We start from the raw sequence: 23,698 nt of genomic DNA, 5'->3' as shown, positions 1-23,698 counted from the left end.
ACCCTGCCTCAAAAAACCAAAACCAAAAGCAAAATTTGGCCAGGTGTGGTGGCGCACGCCTGTAATCCCAGCACTCGGGAGGCTGAGGCAGGAGGATTGTTGCCAGTTCAAGACCAGCCTGGGCTACACAGTGAGCTCAAGGCCAGCCTGAACTGCATAGCGAGACCCTGTCTCAAAAAGACAAAAAACAGAAACAAAAACCAAAAGCAAAATAATAATAAATAAAATCAAGAGGGTGATCTCTCCTCTCCATGATTCCTCAGCCCACCCCCATCAGCAAAGCACAAGGACCTAGTGCCCCTTCCAATCCTGTTCCCACTCACAGTGGGGAGAAATAGGGCCACACAGAAGTAGAGACTCCTGCAAAAATCAATTTTTACCTGAGAAAAGCTCTCGTTTGCTGCACATTCCAGAAATGATTAGAAGTTTCTATAAAGAACTTAATTTGGAATGCTTTTACTATATTTAAATATGCACAATTATGCCAAGTGTGGTGGCACACCTGATACTACAACACTCAGGAGGCTGAGGTAAGAGGATCTCCATAAGTTCAAGGCCACCCTGGGTCATGTAGCTCAAAGCCAACCTGAACTACATAGGTATGAAGAAAAAAAAAAAAAAAAAAATAGAACAAGGCAGCTGGGTATATAGCTCAGTGGCATAAGCGCCTGCTTGGCAAGCGCAAGGTCGTGAGTTCAATCCCCAGTACCGCAAAAAAAAAAAAAGAACTATATAAGTATGACCCTGTCTCAAAAAAAAAAACAAAACACAAAAAACCCACAATTATTAAAACACTATATAGGAGCACATGCCTGTAATCCCCACACTCCAAGAGGGTAGGGCAGGAGGATCCCAAATTCAAACCCAGCCAGCAACTTTCAGATTTAGAGACCCTACCTCAAAATGAAAAACAAAATTAAAAGGTGGGGGTATAACTCAGCACAAAAGCCCTGCATTCAAACCCCACTACCCCAAACAAAACCGTACTTTACAGAGTATCAAAAACATGGGTGTATTTATAACATATGCTGCTGTGGTGGATTAGCTAATGGGTGTAGCAAATTAGCTAATTTGTAACACCCAGCTGAACGGAATCAGCCTGGTGCTGGGTGTGGGAGGCCCACCTGAGGATTGCTGCCAACAGGGTAAAAAGAGAACAGGAGGGAAAGGTGGTGCGCTGTTCGTTCTCCTGGAGAAGCTTGTCACGCTGGCTTTCCTGATATGAACTTGGCTGTTCTCGTCACTGGAGGAGCTTGGGACCTCGCTTTTGCTGAGGATGGCTGCGGTTCTCTTCAGGGGAGCTCTGGTCCTTACTTTGAGTGTTGCTTCCTGGCTCCAGTGCAGATCCTCAGCCTGCTGGCACAGATCCTTCATCCTGCTGGTGCAGACTTCCTAGCTTCTACCCATGACTTTTGGGCCTTCCCAGCGCAGGTCCTTGATACAGACTTGCATGAGACATTGTCCTAGGCTCTAGGCCTCCAATTGGACTTGTGCGGGACATTGCCGTGGGATCCAACGTAAACTCTTGAAGACACAGCATAGGAAAGGACTTTCTTTCTTTCTTTTTCTTTCTTTTGTTATTACTTCCTTTCTTTCTTTTTCAGACAAGGTCTCACTATGTAGTTCAGGTTGGCCTGTACTCACTTTGTAGCCCAGGCTGGCCTCAAACTCACTGTGCTCCTCCTGCCTCAGCCTCCAGAGTGCTGCGATTACAGACATGTGCCACCACACCTGGCTTCTTTTTCTTTTCTTAAGCCAACCAGTAGAAGATGAACCAAGAAGAAATGAATTTGAGGTCATTAAAATCTACACAGTGAAATCCAAGAAGAGCTGTGTTCAGAGTGTACCAGCGGCTAGACTGGTGTGTCCCGCCACGCCTGGCTTGGTTCATTCTTTCACTGAGGACACCCGTGAGCCTCTGAGCATCCTGGGGTCCTTTGGACAATTCCTGGAACCTCTTCACACTGCACATGCGCTATCTCGATGAACCTCCAAGAACGTGGATGTGGGTCAGTCCGGATGATTTCCTCCTAGTGAGTAAAGAACCCTCTAAAATTCTTATCACTGCAACAGAAACTTCCAAACCCTCGGTCATACAGAAGGCGCCGTATCTGTTCTCTGAGCGCTGTTGCAGCAGTCCTTGTGATGCTGTTTCTGGCTAGTTAGAAGAGGGGAAGATAAATAAACCTGCCCTTCATACTATTAGTCTGAATTTACTTAATGGCCCAGGAACTAGTAAAAGTAACAGTACACACAAGCATAGCTTGGTTTATTTGCTCTTTAAGAGGAACTTCATTCACCCAAATATGGTGGTGCAGGTCTGTAATCCCTGCTGCTCAGGAGGCAGGAGGATCACAAGTTAGACACCACGCTGGACAAGTTAACAAGACCTTGTCTCAAGAATAAAAATAAAAAGTGTTTGGGATAGAGCTCAGTAGTAAGCACTGATCTGACATTTACAAGGCTCTGGGTTCGATTTCTAGCACTCCCTCCCAAAAGAAGCAGTTGCATGTATGTTTTTCACCTGCCCCCTCCTCTGTCTCCTAATCCCCAATAGAATTTGGCTGAGTATTTCCCAACCAGCTCCTTGCCCGTAAAGAAACTCTTGGCATGCACCCCACTCTTGGGTCACTGCCCAGCACTTCCTGGATAAAGGAAGTGGGCCACAGTGCTTTTCTTCGTTGTGGTTGCTGTTGTTTTTTGTGTTTTGGTACTGGGAATCACACTCACAACCTTGCGCTTGCCAGGCAGGCACTACCCCACTGAGCTACGTCCCTGGCCCTGTGGGCCACGGTTGTGACGGTTGTGGTGTGCCTGGGTGTAGGCTTGGGACACCTCCGCTCTCAGAAGCCTGAAGGTAGCAGCTTGTTCCGCCTTCCCTCCTGAGTAGATAGTAGTCTCCCTGTGTCTGCACACAGGAAACTGTGAGGGAGAGATGGGGAACGGATTGCACTGAAGACGTAGAAAGCTAGATTCTCTTTCTTTCTTTTTCATTCTTTCTACCTTTCTATCTTTTTCTTTCCTTCTTTCTTTCTTTCTTTCTTTTTTTTCTTTTCTTTTCTTTCTTTCTTCCATCTCCTTTCTTTTGAGACAGGGTCTCACTATGTAGCCCAGGCTGCCCTCCAACTATGGCGACCCTCCCGCCTGTTTCCCGAGTGATGGGATTACAGGTGTGTGCCACTAAACCCAGCCAGAAGTTCCTATACATTCAACTTGTTCTGTATTCACCCACAGTATTTCTACCTCCTGATGGGGTTAACCTACCACGTCCTCCTGAGTCAAGTGGTTTCCTAGGCAAATCTGAGCTCATAACATGTTCTTCTCCTTTGGGCTCAAGTGAAGAGGGGCCTGAGGGACGGTGCCGCGGAGAGGTGGGTCCTGCTTTCCCCAGGCCTGACTGAACTTTAACTTCTCTGCTCATTGAGCAACACGGGGCTCTGCACTTTGCTTAACCCTGGGGAGTGGTCATCAGCCTTTGACCTCAGCCCTCCCCTCCTGACCAGCTCCCAACCCCGCTGCGCCGGGACCTCAGTCCGGTTCGCAGCGCAGAGCCAGTGTGCAGGGCCTGCCTCTGCCCCTACCTCCAGCGGCCAGCCCCGGGCACACCGCCACCATGCTTCCCAGGGCTTCGGGGAGAAGGTAAGAGGCTGAGCCCTCCCGGGCCGCGCCCTCGCTGGCTTCTCTGAGCTCTGAAGAGCTCACGGGATGGCCCCCGAGGCCTCGAGCAGGCCGCTGTGCGCTCGCTGCCTCCCCGGGGGAGGCCCTCCCTCGGCCGCGGCCGCCCGCGCTGCAGGCCGGTCCGGCCATCTGGAGGACGCCGCGGAGCCTGCCGCCGAAGGGAGGGCGCACACTCACCCGCAAGGCCCTCCTGCCCCCGTTTTGTTCCCGCGTCCATGGGGAGCCCCTGCCCGGGATCCCCGCGGGCTCCCGTTAGACGCCGGAGCCCTGTGCGCTTTTCTCGGGGACGCCACCCCGTTCCTTCTGCACCCGGCGTGCCGAGGGGGCGCGAGGCGGGATGGGGGTCCCCGGCATTGTGCTGGCGGAGCTCGGCGGCGCGCAGCGCGCAGGCCGGGGCCGGGCCGGGGCCGCTGAGCCGGGCGCCTGCAGCTCCCGCCCGCGCGCTCGTTTCCCACGTCGTGTCCACTTCGCGCCCCTGTTGGAAGCTGCTACGTGCACGTTCCGGGCAACAACAGCGGACGAGGCCGAACTGAGGCCGTGGGGGCCGCGGGCGGCGGGCCGGGAGGCGGGGAGGCCCGGGGAGCGGACGCGGGGCCGTCGGGTCGGTCCGAGCTCCGGGGAAGGCGCGGCCGGAGCCAGGGTCCGGGGTCTCGAGCGCACCGGGCTGTGCGCGTCGCTCCTTGTTCAAAAGCCCTTCCCGGGCCTAGGGTGCAGGTTGAGGGCCGGCCCTCGGGGGCGCCCGCCTCACCGCGCGGCTGCGGCCGGCTCAGGGCCCGCCTGGTCTCCGGGCCGCGCCCCGCACCCCGCCGCCTAAGCCCCGTGTGTCCCTCCAGGCAGCTCTGCCTCCTGGGTGTGCTGCTCGCCGGCCTCTGCGGCGGCGCGGCCGGCCAGGGCAGCCCCGTGGAGGACATCTGCGTGGCGAAGCCGAGGGACGTGCCCGTGAGTCCCATGTGCATTTACCGCTTCCCGGACAAGAACGCCACCGAGGAGGAGGGCGGCGAGCAGAAGATCCCCGAGGCCACCAACCGCCGGGTGTGGGAACTGTCCAAGGCCAATTCCCGCTTTGCCACCACCTTCTACCAGCACCTGGCCGACTGCAAGAACGACACCGACAACATCTTCCTGTCGCCCCTGAGTATCTCCACGGCCTTCGCCATGACCAAGCTGGGGGCCTGCAATGACACCCTCAAGCAGCTGATGGAGGTATCGGCCGGCGCTCGCCCGCCCCTCGCGGGGACGCCTTCCGGGCTCCGCCGAGGTGGAGTTTGTGACTCCGACCCAGCGCTGGCACTCCCGGGGCGCGCTGTGGGCTGTGGCTCCTCTGAATCGCTGCTTCCTCTCTTGTGATTCCTTTTGGAAAGCTTTTTTTTTTTTTTTTTTTTTTAATAGGGATATAGCACAAGCACTTGCCTGGCAAGCTCAAGGTCCTGAGTTCGATTCCCGGTACCAAAAAAAAAAACAAAAAGAAAAAGAAAAAGAAAAAAATAGGGAAGGAATTACTACCTGGGCGTCTCTCTTTCACATCTAAGTTTCTTCTTCTAGGTTTTTAAATGGGGGAAGGCCTTACTGTCTTACAACTTTTCTAGTCATTCCTCACTTACACATTTATTCATTCATTCCATCACTTGTGTATGTTTCCCCATGGGCAGCGTGCTGGGCGGGGGAGGCCTGCTGCCTGCCCTGGTGGGGAGGGGGAGCTCACACCACAGAGGGCTGCGGCCCAAGGCTCTTGGAGCTCAAGATGCCAGGACTGTATTTGGAGACAGGTCCAGGGAAGCCCAAAGAATCCTCAACTGTGAAACAGTTTTCTGGCTCTGGGAGGTTTTGATCGCTTCAGATCAGTGATTGGGTTTTTTCCTTGTTTTGGTGGGAAGGAAGGCAGGATAAAAAGAAATGACATTCATTAATTCAACACTGATACCGCTATAATAAGTCGCAAGCAGACACGCTCGATCCTTAGTCTGCACTTGGCTTGGGTTCCTGGCTGGCTTCCTTCAGGTTGGGTCTCTCTGTGGAAGCAAAGATAAACAACAGGGAGGCACACGACCCAGTGAGCACCTCTGAATCTGGACACTGAAGTCCACGAAGAGTTTCGCTCTACTCTGATGGCCAAATTCCACTGAACTTTATTAATCTGTTCAGTCCCTGTAATGAGCTGACCTGCCCCTTCCCTCTGAAAGAGAGCATGCAGTTTTACAAATTTTTCCTTTCTTTATTTTTTGGTACCAGGAATCGAACTCAGGACCTTGTGCTTGCCGGGCAGGTGCTTGTGCCGCTGAGCTACATCCCCGGCAAGTTTGAGAAATTCTCTGTGGGCTGCCTGTCCTGCTAATTTAGTTCTTTTGTGTGTTTCTCCACCACCATTTGTTGAACGCGGCATCCTTTCCCTATTTTGTACTCTTAGTACTCCTTGTTGATGAGCAGTTGCATATATCTTAGGAGTCGGGCAGGACACGTACTACTGTCTTCCCTAGGCCTGTCCATTACCTTGTGGACACCGGCATTGGCCTCAGAGCGCTTCCGTAGACCAGGACACAGACCCTTTCCGCAAAGAGAACAGAAACAGCTGGAGCGAATCTCAGTGGTGGAGTGTGCCTAGTGATTGATCCCCAGCAGAACAACAACAAAAACAGAAAGAGAACATTTCCACAGCACCGTGCCCCGTCATAGATGAGGAAATGGGGTGGGACTCTAGAGAAGAAACTCGGCATCCAGCTTTTAGTCAAAGCGTGGGGTTTTTGTTCGTTTTTTGAGACAGGGAATCGCTATATAGCTCAGGCTGGCCTCAAACTCATGGCAGCCCTCTTACCTCAGCCTCCCAAGTGTTGGAATTACAGGCATGTGCCACTATATCTGGCTATCATGGTTTTTTATTTTTTTGTTTTTTCTTCTGGTACCAGGAGTCAAACTCACAATCTTGCGCTTGCCAGGCAGGTGCTTTGCTGCTGAGTTAAATCCCCAGCTCCTGTCACGGTTTTTTAAAAATTGCAATCCGGGCTGGTGATGCACTCCTATAATCCCAGCACTTGGAAGGCAGAGGCAGGAGGATTGTTGTAAGTTCAAAGCCAGCCTGGGCTACAAAGTGAGCTCAAGGCCAGCCTGAACTGCATAGCAAGACCCTGTTTCAAAAGATAAAAAAAAAAAAAAATTGCATATTGAAACAAAGGAAAATCAAAACCAGAGCCTAGAAAAAACCAAAGTGCCTTTGGCACCTTGGTACAGAGCTTGGAAAGGAGGGAGAAGGTCAACTTCACTGTTATGCCTGGAGGGTGGGAGTGACGGCTCCCGCACAAATGACTCCAGTCCCTTTGAGCCCTAAAACACTGGTTCGAGGCCTGTTTATTTCCTTGGTAAGGGAATCGCTCTTTTCCTTTCTCAGCCCTACCACAGCCAGTATCCCAGAGCTCCAAGAGCAGCTGCCCCTATAGATGCCAGGAGAGTGTTGTTCCAAGGAAAGAGGTGATCGCAGTCCTCTCCCTGTCCCCAGGACCAAGAGGACTTTTCCTGGTCTGTTAAGAAGATATCTGCATGTTGGCCTGGAGTCCTTCGGGACTGGGTGGTAGCCTCATCCCACTGTCTTTCCTTTTGCTTTCGTGCTTCCTGCCCTTTCTTCTCTTTTGCCCGCGCACTCATCCTCAAGTCAGAGTCGGGCACCGCTTGAAGGAGCTGGCACTCAGGTGCTTCGCTCACCCCCGTGCCAGCCCACCAAACCCACCACCATTTTCTTTTGGCTTCCACAGGTTTTTAAGTTTGATACCATCTCCGAGAAAACATCTGATCAGGTCCACTTCTTCTTTGCCAAACTCAACTGTCGACTCTATCGAAAAGCCAACAAGTCCTCCAAGTTAGTATCGGCCAACCGCCTTTTCGGAGACAAATCCCTGACCTTCAATGAGACCTACCAGGACATCAGCGAGGTGGTCTATGGCGCCAAGCTCCAGCCCCTGGACTTTAAGGTGGGTTGCAGGCGTCACCTCTCACCCCGGAGCTCTTCCTGTGCATGTGGGGAGTGAGGAGGGAGAGGGAGAGGATCCCAGTCAACACTGCTCTGCCAGCTGAAAACCAGGGCGGGGCTGGCCGCGAACCAGAGCCCTGAATGCTGACCTTTCTGGAAACCTCAGAAGTCAATGGAATAGACAGCTTTGATTGCAGAGGCTGCTCTCACAAAGCTGTGTAATAATCAGTCCTTTATTCCACCCACCTAGTTCAGATATATAACAAAGGTATACCGGACATGCCAGTCCTACCAGAGAATTTACTCAGTGTGAACAGTTGCTGAGGTCAAATAAAATTGGTATCCGATACATGCTATTGGGGATTCATGAAGTGCATGAGTCTATTAAGGGGCCCGAGAAGTTCTACAACAGAGAGGTATACTGCCTCTGTTCAGCCAGAGTTTCTCAAATTTATTTGAACACATAGGCCCTTCCCTCCTCTTCTGTCCAAAGCGTTTCCAAAAACAGGCCAGGGGGCCATCGCTCGTTGCTTCCAGTAGAGCAGGTTTTTGGAAACGCTTCTTTTGTGGGTTCAGATGTTCTGAAGTTAGAAAAGATCACATTTCTTTTCTTTCTTTTTTTTAGTACTGGGGACTGAACCCAGGGATTTTGCACTGAGCTACATCTCCAGCTCTTTTCTGTTTTGAGACAGGGTCTCTCTAAATTGCCAGTTTGCCTAGGCTGAGCTAGAATTTAAGATCCTCCTGCTTCAGCCTCCCAGAATGCTAGGATTACAGGCATATGTCACCACACCACACCACACCACAGCTTTTAGCTTCTTTTTAAAAGACTTTTCTCCCCTTTTCCTTCCTCTTCCTTGATCTCTTATTTCTTTGCCTTCTTATATTTATTAAATATATAAAAATCAATAGTACCATGTTAGACCTATGAGGTTTCCTCAGTTTGGGTTAAAGTGATGGCTTTTTAACCAAACTGTGGAAAGGGCCAGGGGATGATGAAGGAAATCAAATGCAGGCAGGTGAAGAGAAGTCAGTGGATTAGCACACATGGGCAGGTTTGCTTTCTGTTCCCCTTAGGCACATGCAGAGCAGTCCAGAGAGACCATCAACAAATGGGTAGCCAACAAGACGGAAGGCAGGATCACTGACGTCATTCCCAAGGGAACCATCAACGAACTGACCGTCCTGGTGCTGGTTAACACCATTTACTTCAAGGTACTGCACCTGGGCCTGGGGAGACCCCAGCGACTTCCTCTTACGCTTCAGCACCTGTGCTTGCACCCCTTTGGTCATGAGGAGGTAGCTCGCCTCTGAGACACGGTCCATACATATATGTGACAGTGTGGTCTATATTTTTGCCATCCAGTTAACTCCCTTTGACATTTGGAACAAAATGCTAACAACCCTCAGCGATGGGAACCTTCCTAGTGTCTACAGCAGCTTCTACTGTGGCCTCAAGTCGCCCTTGTGGGAGTGTCTGAACATCCAGCTGCAGGCTCCCCTTAGACTCAGCAAAGAAAGGCTCAGCCCTTGGACCGTGTGCAGCAGATGGCCTTGTCTCCCTCAGACAGGCCAGAGTGCTGAGGACTATTCCAGCTTCACTGCTTTAGGGAAGGAGATGGGAACACATAGATCGCTGACACAGATCACTGACACGTCTCCCTTCCATGCAGCCTGGTCTCGGGGTTCCCATTCCCCTGGAACAGAGGAGATTGCATTTCCACAGCATGTATTACTTTTTACAGTTTGCAGTGATGTAGCATTTATTATCTTTTGGGGTTTTGTTGTTGTTTTGTTTTGTTTGAGACAGGATCTCACTATGCAGTTCAGGCTGGCTCTGAACTCACTATGTAGCCCGGGTTGGCCTCAAACTCATGGCCATCCTCCTGCCTCAGCCTCCCGAGTGCTGGGATTACAGGCATGCGCCAGCATGCCCAGTGATCTACCATTTATTGTCCTCTTGATTCGCACAACATCACAAATGAGAACTTGAGCTACTCATGTTCATTTAAATTCTGACTTTTTGTTGAGTATTTGAATTTGGGTGACTTACCTGGGACTTTTCTATGCCCCAATTTTTGCATCTATAAAATGGTGATAATGGTATATCTACCTCATAGGATTCCAGAGGGGACTGGGTAAGTTAATGTATATAAAATGCTTGGAACACTGCCTGTCCACCCTTACTGTACAAGCATTTTACAAATATTAGCTGTCAGCAGCTCCTGGTCCTACAGATGAGAAACCATTCCGAACGTTCAGTGACTTGTCTCCAGTCCAAAGAGCCAGAAGTGCTCAGGAAAGAAAGTGAGGCTGTCTGGCAGGGCTGCCTGGAGGGACCCCTGGTTGTTACCATCTGGCTTCTGCCTGTCGGGCAGAGCCAGAACTTTGGAGGGTAGCCCTTAGGAAATAGACTGGCAAAGAACAACTAGAGGTAAAGCAGGATGAACTTGTAAGGAAGTATGTAGGCTCTCCTTGGCTGTAGAATTTATTTTTTCATTACAAAGACAATAGTCACTGCTAGCCATCTGAGAAATACAGAAAAGTCCACACTACAAAACCCACTTCTAATTCTCCTGCATCGGCACAGTGATGCCTAACCTTTTCATGCCTCAGCCTCTAGTCTTTTTTTCCTGAGAACTATATAGATTCCTGTAGAAGGTAACGTGCATGAATGTCCCATGTCGAAAAGTACTTTCCTATGGATTGTTTTTTTGTTTTTGTTTTCGTTTTTTTGTGCCGGGAATTGAACTCAGGACCTGGCACTTGCCAGACAGGTGCTGTGCCACTGAGCTATCTTCCCAGCCCTCTGGATTATTTTTCTTGCGTGTGATTCTTCCACTCTGCGCTTTCCAGGGCCTGTGGAAGTCGAGGTTCAACCCTGAGAGCACAAGGGAGGAGCCGTTCCACAAGGCCAGCGAGGAGACGTGCTCAGTGTCTATGATGTACCAGGAAGGCAAGTTCCGGTACCGGCGCGTGGCAGAAGGTACCCAGCTGCTGGAGTTGCCCTTCAAGGGTGATGACATCACCATGGTGCTCATCCTGCCCAGGCCCGAGAAGAGCCTGGCCAAGGTGGAGCGGGAGCTCACCCCGGAGGTGCTGCAGGAGTGGCTGGACTTGCTGGCGGAGACGATGCTGGAGGTCCACATGCCCCGCTTCCGCGTCGAGGATGGCTTCAGTTTGAAGGAGCGTCTGCAAGACATGGGTCTGGTTGACTTGTTCGATCCTAAGAAGGCCCATCTCCCAGGTTGGTACGGGAAGGGCTTTCTTCCGCTCTCCGCGGTTTGAATACAGGCGAAAGAGTTGAAGAGTAGAAAGGAGCAATGAGTCAAGGTACCTGGGTTCTGCTCCCGGGGCGACTGCGACCTCGTGGAAACCCTTTGCCCTCAGCGGGGGCTCAGCCTTCGTGCTACAGAGGGGTTAGTTTGCTCTTCCAGCTCCGTGGGCCCAGCCAGCACTCGCACCTTGTCAGTCTGTCTTGTAGATGAGAGGAAACTGGGTGGAGAAGGACACAAAAGCAGACGGGAATTCAGAGCAGAGATAGACATTAAGCACCGGGGACATCTGGGCCCCACAACGGGCCTGGCTGACATTTAACAGCCCTTCCCCTGTCGTGCCACAGTGCTGCTTGTTTTCTTTAGCGTCACAGCCAGCGCTTCCCCAGTGAATGTTGTTAACCTGGTATGATTGCTCAACCCTCCATCCTTTAAAAAATACGAATCTAAACTGGGTGTGGTGGCAAACGCCTATAATCCCCGCACTCTAATCCCAGCATTTGGAGCTGAGGCAGGTGGGTTGTTTTGAGTTCGAGGCCAGCCTCAGCCACAAAGTGAGCTCAAAGCCAGCCTGAACTGCGCAGTGAGACCCTTTCTCAAAAAAAAAGATTGAAAAAGTTAAAAATAACATATAATCATTTATTTAATACATATTTACTTAGACCATGCTATAAAATATAGGGCCTCTCTGTTCCTTAAATGCTTGCAAGGATGCACCTGTCAACTGCATGGACCTTGTGTCATGTTTTTCGCTATTGCTGATATTACATTTATAACTGCTGATGCAGATCTTTACTGCTTTATTTCTTTTTGAGTGTTATATTTTCTACTTTACTAAGGTTCTAAAATTATTATATTCTCATACAATTTTATTCACTTACGTGCAGCAAAAGCAAGTATGTTAACTTTTCAGTTTGCAAATGAAAACTATGTAACTGTGGCAAAAAAATACATAAAAGAATAAGTTTATAATACCAGGTAAGTGGGTTTATCTTTACTGGGCTGTCTTTAAACTAGTTCTGATGCCCAGTGTGGTGGCGCATGCCTGTAATCCCAGCACTCGGGAGGCTGAGGAGGAGAATCATTGTGATGAGTTTGAGACCAGCCTGGGCTACAAAGTGAGCTCAAGGCCAGCCTGAACTGCATAGCAAGACCCTGTCTCCAAAAAAAGACCAATAAATAAGTAAATAAATAAATAAACAAACTAGTTCTAAAAGCCAGCCCATCCTTAAAATGTTGCTAGATTGGCTGGGGATGGTGGTACACACCCATAATCCTAGCTACCTGGGAGGCTGATGCAGGAGGAACCTAGATTGTAGGCCAGCCTGGGGAAGTTAGGCCCTGTCTCAAAATAAAAAGGGCAGGGGATGTAGCTCAGGGGAGGGCGCTCGCCAACCCCTAAGTGTGAGGGCCGAAGCTTCAAACTCCAGTACTGGGGAAAAAATAAGTATTCTTCCCAGACAGGAAAGAAAGATATCTGCAAGGATGTGAGGTTTTCCTTTAAGAATGGGGTCCCACCTGTACCCCTACCGCTACCCCCAAAGAGCTAAAGCATGAGATTAAGTCCACAAGAGCCGCGCTGAACAAACCCAGAGTTCTTTATTACTTTTAACACATATTTATTGTGGGAATATCATTAGGCGAAGTTCCAAGATTTCTTTCTACTTTTCAAAAAAGCCCCAAAGGACCTCCTAATTCAAACTGATTTCCCCCGGGAGGGTGAAGCCGGAACTCCTGCGGGTTCTCAGCGTCCCCGCTGCTCCCCTAGGTATCACCACTGAGGACCAGGCTGACCTCTACGTCTCCGATGCGTTCCACAAGGCGTTTCTGGAGGTGAGTCCCCTCGCGCGCTCCTCCCGGGCTGGCTTCAGAGGTGCCGGCTGTTGCAGGATCTGTAATTTCCGAGAGCGCTGCCCTGGCCCTGAGGGCACAGGCGGGACGGACCCGTGGATTCCCTCTCCCGGAGCTAACACTACCCGAAGGCCTGGGGCTGGGGCCTCCCCAGAGGGCGGGCGCAGGGACAGAGCAGGGGTGGGTGACACGGGAAGGGCACCAGCAATAGCCACCAAGAAGGAATGCAGCAGTACTCGGGAGGCTGAGGCAGGAGGATCACTGTGAGTTCGAGTCCAGCCTGGGCTACAAAGTGAGTTCTAGGCCAGCCTGAACTGCATAGCGAGATCCTGTCTCAAAAAGACAAAAGAAGGAATGCAGGACCAGAAGAGTGTTAAGAAAGTGAAAAGCGTTCCCTAAGAACAGACGGTAGGGGAGACCCTCACTTTTCCCCAGGAAGCTGGAGTGGGGGGCGCATGCGGACCGAGTGACGGCGGGTGCGAGAGGCACCGCCGAGCGGATCGGACCCTGCGGTGGATGTGGGGCCCAGGGCGCTGGGCTGCAGTGCAGGGCAGGGCCGCAGGGCAGGAAAGCTCTGGCTTCTCCCCGAGAGGTTAGCTGTGCGCCCGGCGGTCAGGTCGGTCGCCGCAAGGAGACAGGCGCTGTGGCTTCCTGTGCCCCCTGACCGCGCGGGGACACTCCGCTCCGCGTCTCGGGGGCGTCTCCCTCTGAGACCCGGCCTGCGGCCGCGGATCGGTTTCTGTGCCAGCTCCTCAGGGGACTCTGACCTCCAGTTGGTGTCGATGTTCTCAGTGGGAGACGGGCCGAGAGGGACGGAGGGCGGAGAACCTGCGCCGGCGCCGTGCGCAGAGGGCAGGTCCCAGCAGGAACCTGGGGCTCAGGGCCGGGGCTCAGGGACCCCCTTGGCTCTGAGGACAGTGGACCGATGAGGGGAAGAGGGGAAGTCGGGAGACAGAAGGATCCCGATCTTACGGAGCTCTGAGCTGCTCGTAAATGCAGTTCTGGCGGGAGAATGGAATGGCACCAGGGAGTAGAGGGCGAAGGAGAAGGGGGCCGAAGAGCCGGGGAGGGGGACAAGCATCCTTAACCAGCTCCACGAAGCCGGGTGCAGGGGCGCGCGCCTGCCACCCCAGCATCGGGAAAGCTAGGGCAAGAGGACGTTAGAGCACAGCCTGGATTACAGAGTCTGCGAGTGGGCGTGGTGTGCACACCTGTCATCCCAGCACTCAGGTGGCTGAGGCAGAAGGATCACGGCAAGTTCAAGGGTGACCTAAACTATGTAAGGAGACCGTGTGGCAAAAATCAAGCAAGTTGCCCAGTGGTGGCGCACACCTGTAATCCCAGCACTCGGGAGGCTGAGGCAGGAGGATAGTTGTGAGTTTGAGACCAGCATGGGCTACAAAGTGAGCTCAAGGCCAGCCTGAACTGCATAGCGAGACCCTCTCTCAAAAAGACAAAATAAAACAAACAAACCAGAAACAAAAACAAAACAAAAACCCCCAAACAAGCAAGCAAACAAACATAAGTAAATAAATAGAGTTTGAGGCTAGCCTGGACACACAGCCAGATCTGTCTCAAAAAAATAAACCAAGCCGAGCAACAAACCGAACCAACAAAAACCAGCTTAACTCAGGGGTCTAAAGTGCTTCCTTCGGAAGCAGGCGCACCCGGTGCTCTGGGAGGTGGACCTACGAGGGATCGCTGAGTGTGAGGCCAGCCTGGGCTACCTATCCAGATCTTATCTCAGAAAACCAAAAATAAAATAAAATAAAATTCAGGAACAGTCAGTGATTTTCTGAGTTGCTGGGGAATATTTTCCAAAGATGTGCGGCAGTTCTGCGTATCAGCCAAGTCTAAATTCCACTGTCTGTTACTCTGATGAAAACTCATCCAGCCCGCCAGAGGCCCTTCTCTTCCTGAGCTGGAGGTAGTTCTATCTGGAATCCTGATGCCCCGCTTCAACTACAGAGCACTGATCTTGAGTCAGAATCTCTTTTAGCAGCTGGTACATACTGTGTGACACCACGTTGTTCCGGGACACCAGCCGGAGATGGGGCCTTAGGTACATTCAGATTTCTGGCTCTGGTTACATGAAGGGCGCGTCCCGAACTCGGGGCACCACAAGCGTACTCCACTCATGCGGGAGGGCAGGGGGGGAATGGTTCTCCAGGAGGCGCGATTTGAGCCCAGCGCATCTGCTTCCTGAAACACATGGCATGAGCAGCAGCTGTGTCTGCGGACGGCTCACCTGCCGGTGGTGACTCACGGAGCAGCTCACGTGGCCGGCGTCTTGTCTCCTCTTGACCTGCAGGTGAACGAGGAAGGCAGCGAAGCAGCAGGGGCCACCGGCATCGTGATGGCTGGCCGTTCGCTGAACCCCAGCAAGGTGACCTTCAAGGCCAACAGGCCCTTCCTGGTCCTTATAAGGGAAGTTGCTCTCAACACTATTATCTTCATGGGGAGAGTAGCCAACCCTTGTGTTAACTGAAATAGTCTCACTCTTTGCACCCATTCCTATTCTGGTTTGTGAACGGAAATAAAGACAGATACAACTGCTTCCATCTCGCAATTATGAGTGGACGCAACCATGTGAAATAAAGACCAGGGATGGAAACACAGAGGCTACTGGGGCATTTATTAAAATGATGCTTTCAACTGTTCTCCACCCAGGGTACATACCTGCGTCAAGAAAATAAAGGGGAGTTATGTCACTATTTCCTCTCAAAGTGGCAGACTTCCCACATGGGGAAGCTTGACTTCTCAGGGTTCCCATGGTAAAAAAACCCGCCAAAACATGTAAGTGAGTAATCTCTCCAAGCACAGATAAGACAGATTCAAATTTGAGTATTAAACCATTTAATTCTCAAACCACTCGCATGCATAATGTTCTTTTACACAGTGTTAAAATAAAGAGGAAAATGCATTTTTTATACAAACAGAATTTCAAGTATACATTAATAGACTTTTCAGATTACTACCCAAGTTGCTAAGATCTCATTCACATTGTTCTTAAAGCTGTTCAATGAGAAAGCTTTTGCTAAACTGCTTTAAATATGTTTATATAAACCCATATCTTAACTTTCTTTGCATCTCCCTCCCCCAACCCTAGTCTTGGCCCACCCTCCCCCACCCCGACCCAACAGGGCTCCTGGGGCTCCAGGGGACATGCTACCCCTCCAAGGACTACTGGCTTGTGGTCAGGGGAGGACAGAACCTGCAGGAGGAGAGTCTGAGCTTCAAAACAAGGGACACCAGGCCTGATACTTAGTGACGATGCAATTCTGGATCGCCTGTGTTTGCACTTTCAGTCAAACACATCTCAGCCTCCCACTGAACACAGAAATTTATGGCAATTCAGTAGCTGAGAAAATAAATTATCAGCTAATTTTATTTTTGGGTACCGGGAACCAAACTCAGGGTCTCGCGCTTGCCAGGTAGGCACTGTGCCACTGAGCTACATCCTTGGCCATCAGCTAATTTTAGCCCAGTGTGGTGGCGCACTCCTGTAATCCCAGCACTTGAGAGGCTGAGGCAGGAGGATCGCAGAGAGTTTAAGGCCAGCCTGTGCTACACAGTGAGTTCAAGGCCAGAATGAAATACATAGCAAGACCCTGTCTCAAAACAAAAAAAAAAGGTAATTTTAAAATTAAAAAAAAAAATTTAAACCAGTGAAACTTCCAAAATCAAGGTAGGCCATTTGAAGTCTTTTCAATTTGGCTGCTTCTTTTTCCCTTTGACAGGGAGAAGGTGGGGGCTGTTTAAAAAAGGATGTAATTTGTGTGTTCACATTTGGAAGCTTGGTTAACGTTACAGGTCTGCCTAGCGTTCTCCCTCTTCAACTCTCCTCCTGAAGCATTCTGGCTTCAGGACCAGGAGCGGCTAGCCATTCTCCTTAGGATTTAAAGTGCATTATTTTCAGTAAAGGGGGTGGGAAGAGGTGGTGGTTTACATGTAAGTGATAATGATTAAAGAAGGGTGGGGTGAGAGAAAGTCCTATTCCATATATATAGGTATTTATACTTAAGGTCATAATAAAAACATCACCTCAGGAGATAAGATGCATAAAGCTAGTTCAGCATCGTAAAACCAGTGACAGCAGAGTGCTATCCTGGCTCACTGACTTTGCATCTTCACATTAACTGCTGCACACAAAACACACAAATTTCAAAAGTTAGGTTTTTTCCCCTCCAAAGGGTAAAAACAGACTGGTAGGCTCTTTAACTATAGTTAAAAATATGCTATCTCATTCCCTTTCAGGGATGACATTTTAGAAACTGATTGTCTGTTTTACTACGAGTCCTCCTTGATCAGCAAGCCGTGAGAAGCTGTTCTTAGGTACACTTGTCTCCAGGTACTACAGGGGCCTTTGGAAACTCGGGCAGAGGGGGGCACAGTTGGGTCTTGCTATTTATCAGTATCAACCGAGGGGGAGCGAAATCTCCCTGTGATCTCTTTATTTGATAGCCACCACCAGGGTCTTATTTCTCTTTTCTTTTAAACAGTTTACTGTTTCTTGCGGCTGGGGGGGGACCCCAAGTTTCTCAAAGAGAGGTAAATGCTACATTTTCAGCTGTAGGGAGAAGTGATGGGCTCAAATGAGAAGGGGGAACTTGTCCTGGATTCTGGCCTCTGAGTCCAGTGTGATCTGCATTTCACAGTGACCAGGGGAAGGCACAGTGCCAGGGACAGGTGGATGGGAGACAGCTGTCACCCATCACGTAAGCACCATAGAGAACAGTTGGCAGCTTTCTTTCAGACGGTGTCCGTCTGAAGGAAGCCAATTTTCTGCTACACTGACTTCACTACCTTTGACTCCTCAGCCTTCTCTTCACCTCTTGGAGGCAGAGCAAGAATGGGTCCCACCCTGAAATTATGAGAAACCAGGAAACCTGAATGCTCTTCCAATGTACTTCTCCTTTTACTGATTTAAGATTTCTTAAAGGAGAAGGAAGCCATTGGTTCCTCACTGAACTAGCAAATCTGTTTAAGTTCTGCAGTCCGAGCACAGAATAACGCAACAAGCTACAAATGTGAACACAGATCACAGCAGACGAAAAGCTAATGGACTGAGACAGAGACATTCCTTCTGCCTATAGTTTGGGAATGTTTTTCTTTTGTCGAGGGCAGGGGATGGGGCAAGGTAGTGAACTGCAATCAGGCTAACATTTAGTTGTTTCAGAAAGGAATCAGCAAGTCCACCCGTGAAGGTAGAGGAAGGTGACTTTAACTTCATAGTCCTGATAGGGAATTCCTTTTAGGAATTTGTTTTATTTCTTGCTTTAGCTACAACACGTGCTCATACATTGATCTAGCCTTACTTCCCTCTCCTCCTCCTCTCCTCCCCCATGAAATCTCAAAAATCCAGTGCAGTATAATTACATAAAGTTCAACAGGGTTCACAGTACTCTACAATATTCTTCAGCATGAAAACCCCTAGGGGCTACTCTTTTTGGAGTCATAAAGGCTATTGCTTTTTTATTCAACTCACAGACAGGAAGCCTTCAGCAGATTTTCTAAGGCATTGGAGGCACTGCCTCTGACACTGCAGCATTTACATATTAAGCAACAGCAAGGCCTAATGCTACTTGGAAAAAACTTCATAGTCTGAGTGTAATAGAGTCCTCTGAACTAAGAACCAATCTTTTCCTCAATCTACCTTTTCTTCTCGAACATACCACCTCTTTAAATTTCAAATGATCAATTACTTATAGGACATACACAAATGAAATTTTCTACGGGGTTCAGAATACTCTCAGAAAAGAGACTGCTACACTTGAACTTGCTCTTAAATATGTGTTTCTTTCATGAAGCAGAAGTTACCCTGTAGCTAGTTAGTCTGAACAGTGGTTCTCACTTTTTTTATGGGCAATAGAACAACTCCCCACTTCCTCTTATTGGATAAGAGATACTATAGGCAGGAGACAAATTACAGTGGCCATTATACCTTCTTTTCTGCCCTGGGTGAGAAGAAGGAAGATATGCAGCCTCATTTGGGGATTACTGGGTTAGGCCTTTTGTGATCCCTGGACAAAGATGCTTAAATGACTCATTTCACATTTCATAATGTCCAGAAATATTGAAGCCTTAGCAAGTACATTTCATTGACAAAAAAAAGTGAACCACTTGGAAACCTCTCTGAGAAGACAGGCTAAGAGACAATGATCAAGGTATCACAGTCATTTCAGGCAGGATCCTTCCTTTTCTCTGTTAACCTTAACAACGTCACCTCTATGTTTTACCCTAGGTGGCTTGGCTCTTTTAATACATTCAAGTGCTCTATTTCAGCTAGCAATGCTGAGAACTCTCTACTTAATCACGAAGTTGAGAACTCTCCACTTAATCGCAAAGGAAAGAGATTCTAGAGACCAGACTCTGAAAATGTGTTCTGCTTACTTATGCACATTCTGTTTGGTTTAGACAGGAGTTTAAATAGATCACAATATCTCCCTCCACAATTACTCTGAGAAGTGGATGATTCATTTTACCACCCGAGCGCTGGCCCACTATAACCTCAATTGGGAAAGGAGTCATATGTCAAGAGAACTAGCTGCCAAAGACTACCAAAGATCACCCAGGCAGTGATCCCCACTCTGGCTGCCTATTACAATCATCGCTGCTGGGACTGAACCCAGGGCCTTACGCATGCTAAGTGCCTGCTTTATACCCCTCCGTCCACTGGCAGCTGTTGAAACTCCTGGTAGAACAACAGACGGGTGAAATGTGAATTTCTGAGGTGGAGCGGGGTTGGGAGTTCCAGGCAATTCTAATGTGCAGCCAAGATGGAGAACGACTGGCCTCGGCCAATGGTTCTGTAATACAAAGCTTAATGGCAGTGTCCAACCAAGCCAGAGACAAGTAAGCCTCACAGCTTCCTTCCAGATGCATGGGTTTAACAGGTCTCAATGAAATCGCCTAGTCATTTCTCACTGTTTTGTTTTTAAATAAATCACTGACCAGAATAGGCAGCAACACCCACAGTACTCATTTAGGTAAGGCTATACCCTAAGTATGTGTTACAGTGAAACATCAGGGGGCAGGCCTAAGACAAGACCCTGGGCACAAATGACAAGCCAGAGGAAAACATTTCCTAAGCTGAAATTAGTTCCTGAGACTAGTGCATTAGCATGGCTTATAGGCTGAGAACTACAGTTAAAAAAAATGTCGCAGTGAATAGATTAGTATGGTTTACCACCTCAGCTACCTGAAGGTTTCACACTGTATTCGGGCAGATAGTACTCTGTCAGTTGTCACGTATGACTAATATTTGTCCCATTACTTGGAATGTTACCATTCTCTTATTCTCCACTTGCCCTACCCAAAGTCACCAGGAAGGTAAATACTTATCAGTTAGTACCTAAACACAGGCAGCAACCCCCAATATAGATCCTTCTCTCGCCGTCACTGGTCTCCAGCGATCCCTGTTCAGGTCTTTCAAACCGTCAGGGATGAGAATGAAAAGGTGATGAGTGAACTTCTACAAGAGTTAAAGGACAACACTTTCTTCTCTGCTGTAACACATTTTCAAAAGGTAGGGAAGCTGACTTGGCCCGGAAGAGGAAATCCACTGAACACAGCACTGGAAATTTTGCTACTAAAATGGCATTTTCTTATACCTGAAACATTCAAGTATCAGCATTAAACAAGAGTATCCCTCTTTGGAGTGATTAAAAGCAAAATAAGTCCTCTGAAAATCCATGTCATCCAAACCTCCATGTAAGACAAGAGCAATAGGCTCTTTATCAGGAAAATATGGTTACTATTCCAGAACCTAAAAAATGAATTACAAATGGTGATTAAGAAAGAAAATTGCATCTCAAACAAATGTTTCACCTCATTAAAAGAGTGGGTGCATTTTTAAAAACAAAGACTCCACCTCCACCAGCTATTCTTGTCAAATAGAAGCCAGTGGATAAAAGCGCTAAGCATTGTGTTCTGACACTGATTTAGGCAATAAAATCAAACATTAGTATCTGCACCTGACAAGACTTTCAGCTACTGCAGCCTCTAGAGTGTAGGTCTGGTTTTCCTTAGCTTGCTACAGAAAGCGACACTAATTCTTCAGCCAAGGGATCAGAGGTAGAGGAGCTGAAGTGAGTAGTGTATAGAGAAGCATGCGGATGAAGTGGCTGAGAAGCTCGGCTTCCTGCGCAGGGCTGCAGACCAGTCTTAAACATGCTCAGTCTTTCGTGGGAGGTAGAATATTCCACATTGACTTTATCTGCCTTCATTCAGTATGTTTTTTGTTTGTCACATAAACTCCTACACTCACACAGCCAGCAACTCGCAGCAGTGCTGTAATTCACAGCAAGAGTATGCTTGTAACAACAGCTACTCTCAACTGAAATGTTACATTAATCCCCACTCTCAGGCAGATGCAAGCCAGGTTTCTTTTTTTGAGGTCCCGCTTTTTGCCAGGCTTTTAAACATACTAACACCTATATCTTGTGTCTCTAAAGAACAGCTTCACTATGTGGATACACTGTGTTATAACATCTTTATATGTGGAAAGTGCAAGAATTTTCTTAGCCAAAATACAAAGTTAACAAGATTCTCTCAGCCTACTATGGCCAGAATTTGATTTTTAGAATCAATAATACAGCTAATAAAATGCTTCCATGCTACCAAGGTCATGATGAATGAGTGAATATATTTATAAACATAGATTTATGAAAAAAGGTATTATGAAAATATCTAAACTTCCCACAAAAATTATTTGTGTGAACTATCATTAGTATACCATTCTGTGTTCAATGCACATGCATATACAATTGAATTATATTAGTGTTATTTTTATTGGGCCAGTCTTCCAAAAAAGAAAACAGGCTGTTTTAAAAATGGTTCTCAAAAAAAAAAAAAAAAAAAAAAAAAAAATTCAAGGTATACGATTTATAATTATTTCTGTAAAAATATTAGAAGTACCATATAAATTCTAAATATTTCTGCTATCTGATAGCCATTCCAGAGGTGGCTTTCAGCCACACTTTGAGTGACCTCTGTCTTAGCATCTTGGTTTCCAGAGGAAACACATTTTAAGCTTTGTTCCCTGCACAGCATTTCAGTTTCTGAGTGGTTCTTAACCACTATAGTTGGGATTCTATTACTTTATGGGAAACTCAGTAGCTCACCTTAAAATATGTCAGTAATATCTGCTTCATGATGTGCCTAAAAGCAGAAATCTACTCTCTTAGGTTGTTGTGATTGGCTTGAAATGGTTTGGACTTGTGACGCTGAAAAGAAAAAAAATATTTTGTCAATCTACAAGATTCCCTTTTTTCTGAGCTGCTTCTCTCTTGCAGTTCCAGACCACAGAGCTTACTTTCCATGCAACCACCAAATAATTTCAAACTTAGGGTCACAAGGAACTTCAGGGGCCCAAAGAGATGCAGTATAAGATGTGAAACGTTTCCATGGATTATCGTAAGATTTTCATTTCCTGTATTTTCAAGTTTTCTCTTGCACAAAAGGCAGACTTCACATGTGGATTTATTTTACCAGACTGAAAATGAGGCTCAAAAGAAAACTGTACAGCACTGTTTGAGTCATTAAAAATTTGCCCCAATCATTGCGTATTAAAATCTAACTGGGCCACTCTGTTCTCTCTGCACAGTGGCCCGCCCTCACGCTGTAAGGTGTACTTCTTTCCCTTTTTTTTTTTCTTTCCCTCCTTTTACCTGCTCCAAGCTTGTTCTTCAGATCTTGTTTCTTTTGCTACCTTTAGTAACCCCTCCCCATCTTATTGGTCATTATACAAAGAAACCCCGAACATCCCATCTCTGGTTATCCAACTGCAAATGCCTGTCTTTCCCCGCCCCAGTGTTGTTTTTTTGGTGTTTTTTTTTTTTTTTTTTGGTCTTTTTGAGACAGGGTCTCGCTATATAGTTCAGGTTGGCCTTGAGCTCACTTTGTAGCCCAGGCTGGCCTCAAACTTGCAATGTTTCTCCTGCCTCAGCCTCCCGAGTGCTGGGATTACAGGCCTTCCCAGTGTTCTGTAGAGCCCCAAATCAAGTCTTTGACCCTGAGTATTCCTTTTATTTCCTGTATTTACAATTCCTGAGGCCTGACTTAGGAACAGAGATTTGTTCACTACGTGTGAATTGGAGATGATCAGCAAGAAGCCTTCAAAACTAATTCTCCAGGAAACCACAGCACATGGAATGGGTAACCTCAAAGCATTCTTTTACAGGTGTTCTGTTTTGGGGATGATCATTCACAGCAGAGTTCCTTCTCTGCCCTTATTTGTTCTCAGGGCAGGAAGTCTTTTTTCTAATTATTAGAAGATACCGGGAGTTTATATAAACGTGACTTAAGTCAGACAAATCTAGATCAAAACAAAAAACTTAAATTTTTTTTTTTTAATGAGAGGCTGGTAGCAACTGCTGAATTTAAAAGATTAGCGACGTGTAAAGTTGGGCAAAAGATTTTCCTCTATGAAAGGCAATAAAAATGGGACGAACTAATTTGTCATCTAGCTCAAAGTGATGCCAGAGGAGGTGTAGTGGACTAAGATATACAGGTAAAACTTTTACTGTCTCAACACTGTAACTTATCTGGCCACAGCACAGAAACTCCTGTTGAGAGTAATTCAGTCCACACCACAGCCGCTTATTTGTAAACTTAAAATACACAAGGCATCCTAATAAATCAAATTCTCTAACAGTAAGTTTTTCACTCCCTGCGGAGTATTTCAGACTCAGCATGTATAGTTATTGTGGCTTCACAGCAAGTACAGGCAAATGGTCACAACTCAGAACAGGGTACATAATGAAAAAATGGAAAGTCCGCCGTAAATGAAACTTGGGAGAAGCGAGCAGCTAATGAAATTTGCTGCTGGCATCCATCTCGTTCTCCTTCTAGATCCTTTACTGACCCATAGTAAACACAAGCAATGGTTTCTATAGCATTATGAACTGACCACAGGAGACTCAGGAAAAAAACCAAA

At 48.0% G+C, this 23,698-nt stretch overlaps 2 protein-coding genes across 4 annotated transcripts in view; one reads left to right on the top strand and one right to left on the bottom strand.

The window, feature by feature from the left end:
- Nucleotides 1–3,353: 3,353 nt before the first annotated feature.
- Serpinc1 (serpin peptidase inhibitor, clade C (antithrombin), member 1) lies at nt 3,354–15,377 on the top strand. The gene is made up of 7 exons (XM_005374876.2): nt 3,354–3,639; nt 4,512–4,881; nt 7,419–7,634; nt 8,711–8,848; nt 10,490–10,880; nt 12,677–12,741; nt 15,071–15,377. Exons 1-7 carry the CDS (start codon nt 3,614–3,616, stop codon nt 15,245–15,247), a joined length of 1,383 nt encoding a protein of 460 aa, XP_005374933.1. The 5' UTR covers nt 3,354–3,613; the 3' UTR covers nt 15,248–15,377.
- Nucleotides 10,887–23,698, bottom strand: part of Zbtb37 (zinc finger and BTB domain containing 37) — a 28,671-nt gene continuing 15,859 nt past the window's right edge. The window contains exon 5 of one of the 3 annotated variants that reach the window (XM_013520843.1): nt 10,887–11,128. In XM_013520843.1, coding sequence (XP_013376297.1) covers nt 11,043–11,128 — 86 coding nt within the window. In that variant the 3' untranslated portion in view covers nt 10,887–11,042. Of the gene's footprint in view, nt 11,129–21,626; nt 21,987–23,698 lie in introns of those variants that run through there. The other 2 variants (XM_013520845.1, XR_001236439.1) reach the window with 2 other exon arrangements.

This window comes from Chinchilla lanigera, unplaced genomic scaffold (assembly GCF_000276665.1).
Source record: "Chinchilla lanigera isolate Chin_1 unplaced genomic scaffold, ChiLan1.0 scaffold00005, whole genome shotgun sequence".
Lineage (NCBI taxonomy): Eukaryota > Metazoa > Chordata > Mammalia > Rodentia > Chinchillidae > Chinchilla > Chinchilla lanigera.
Note: the sequence above shows the minus strand (reverse complement) of the source record. Positions and strands in the feature narration are given on the sequence as shown.

Bases quoted from the DNA above. Each gene is read 5' to 3' on its own strand.
- Serpinc1 (XM_005374876.2), top strand. From the start codon at position 3,614: ATGCTTCCCAGGGCTTCGGGGAGAAG. The intron at 4,882-7,418 runs GTATCGGCCGGC...TGGCTTCCACAG, and splicing joins CCCTCAAGCAGCTGATGGAG to GTTTTTAAGTTTGATACCAT. The intron at 10,881-12,676 runs GTTGGTACGGGA...CTGCTCCCCTAG, and splicing joins TAAGAAGGCCCATCTCCCAG to GTATCACCACTGAGGACCAG.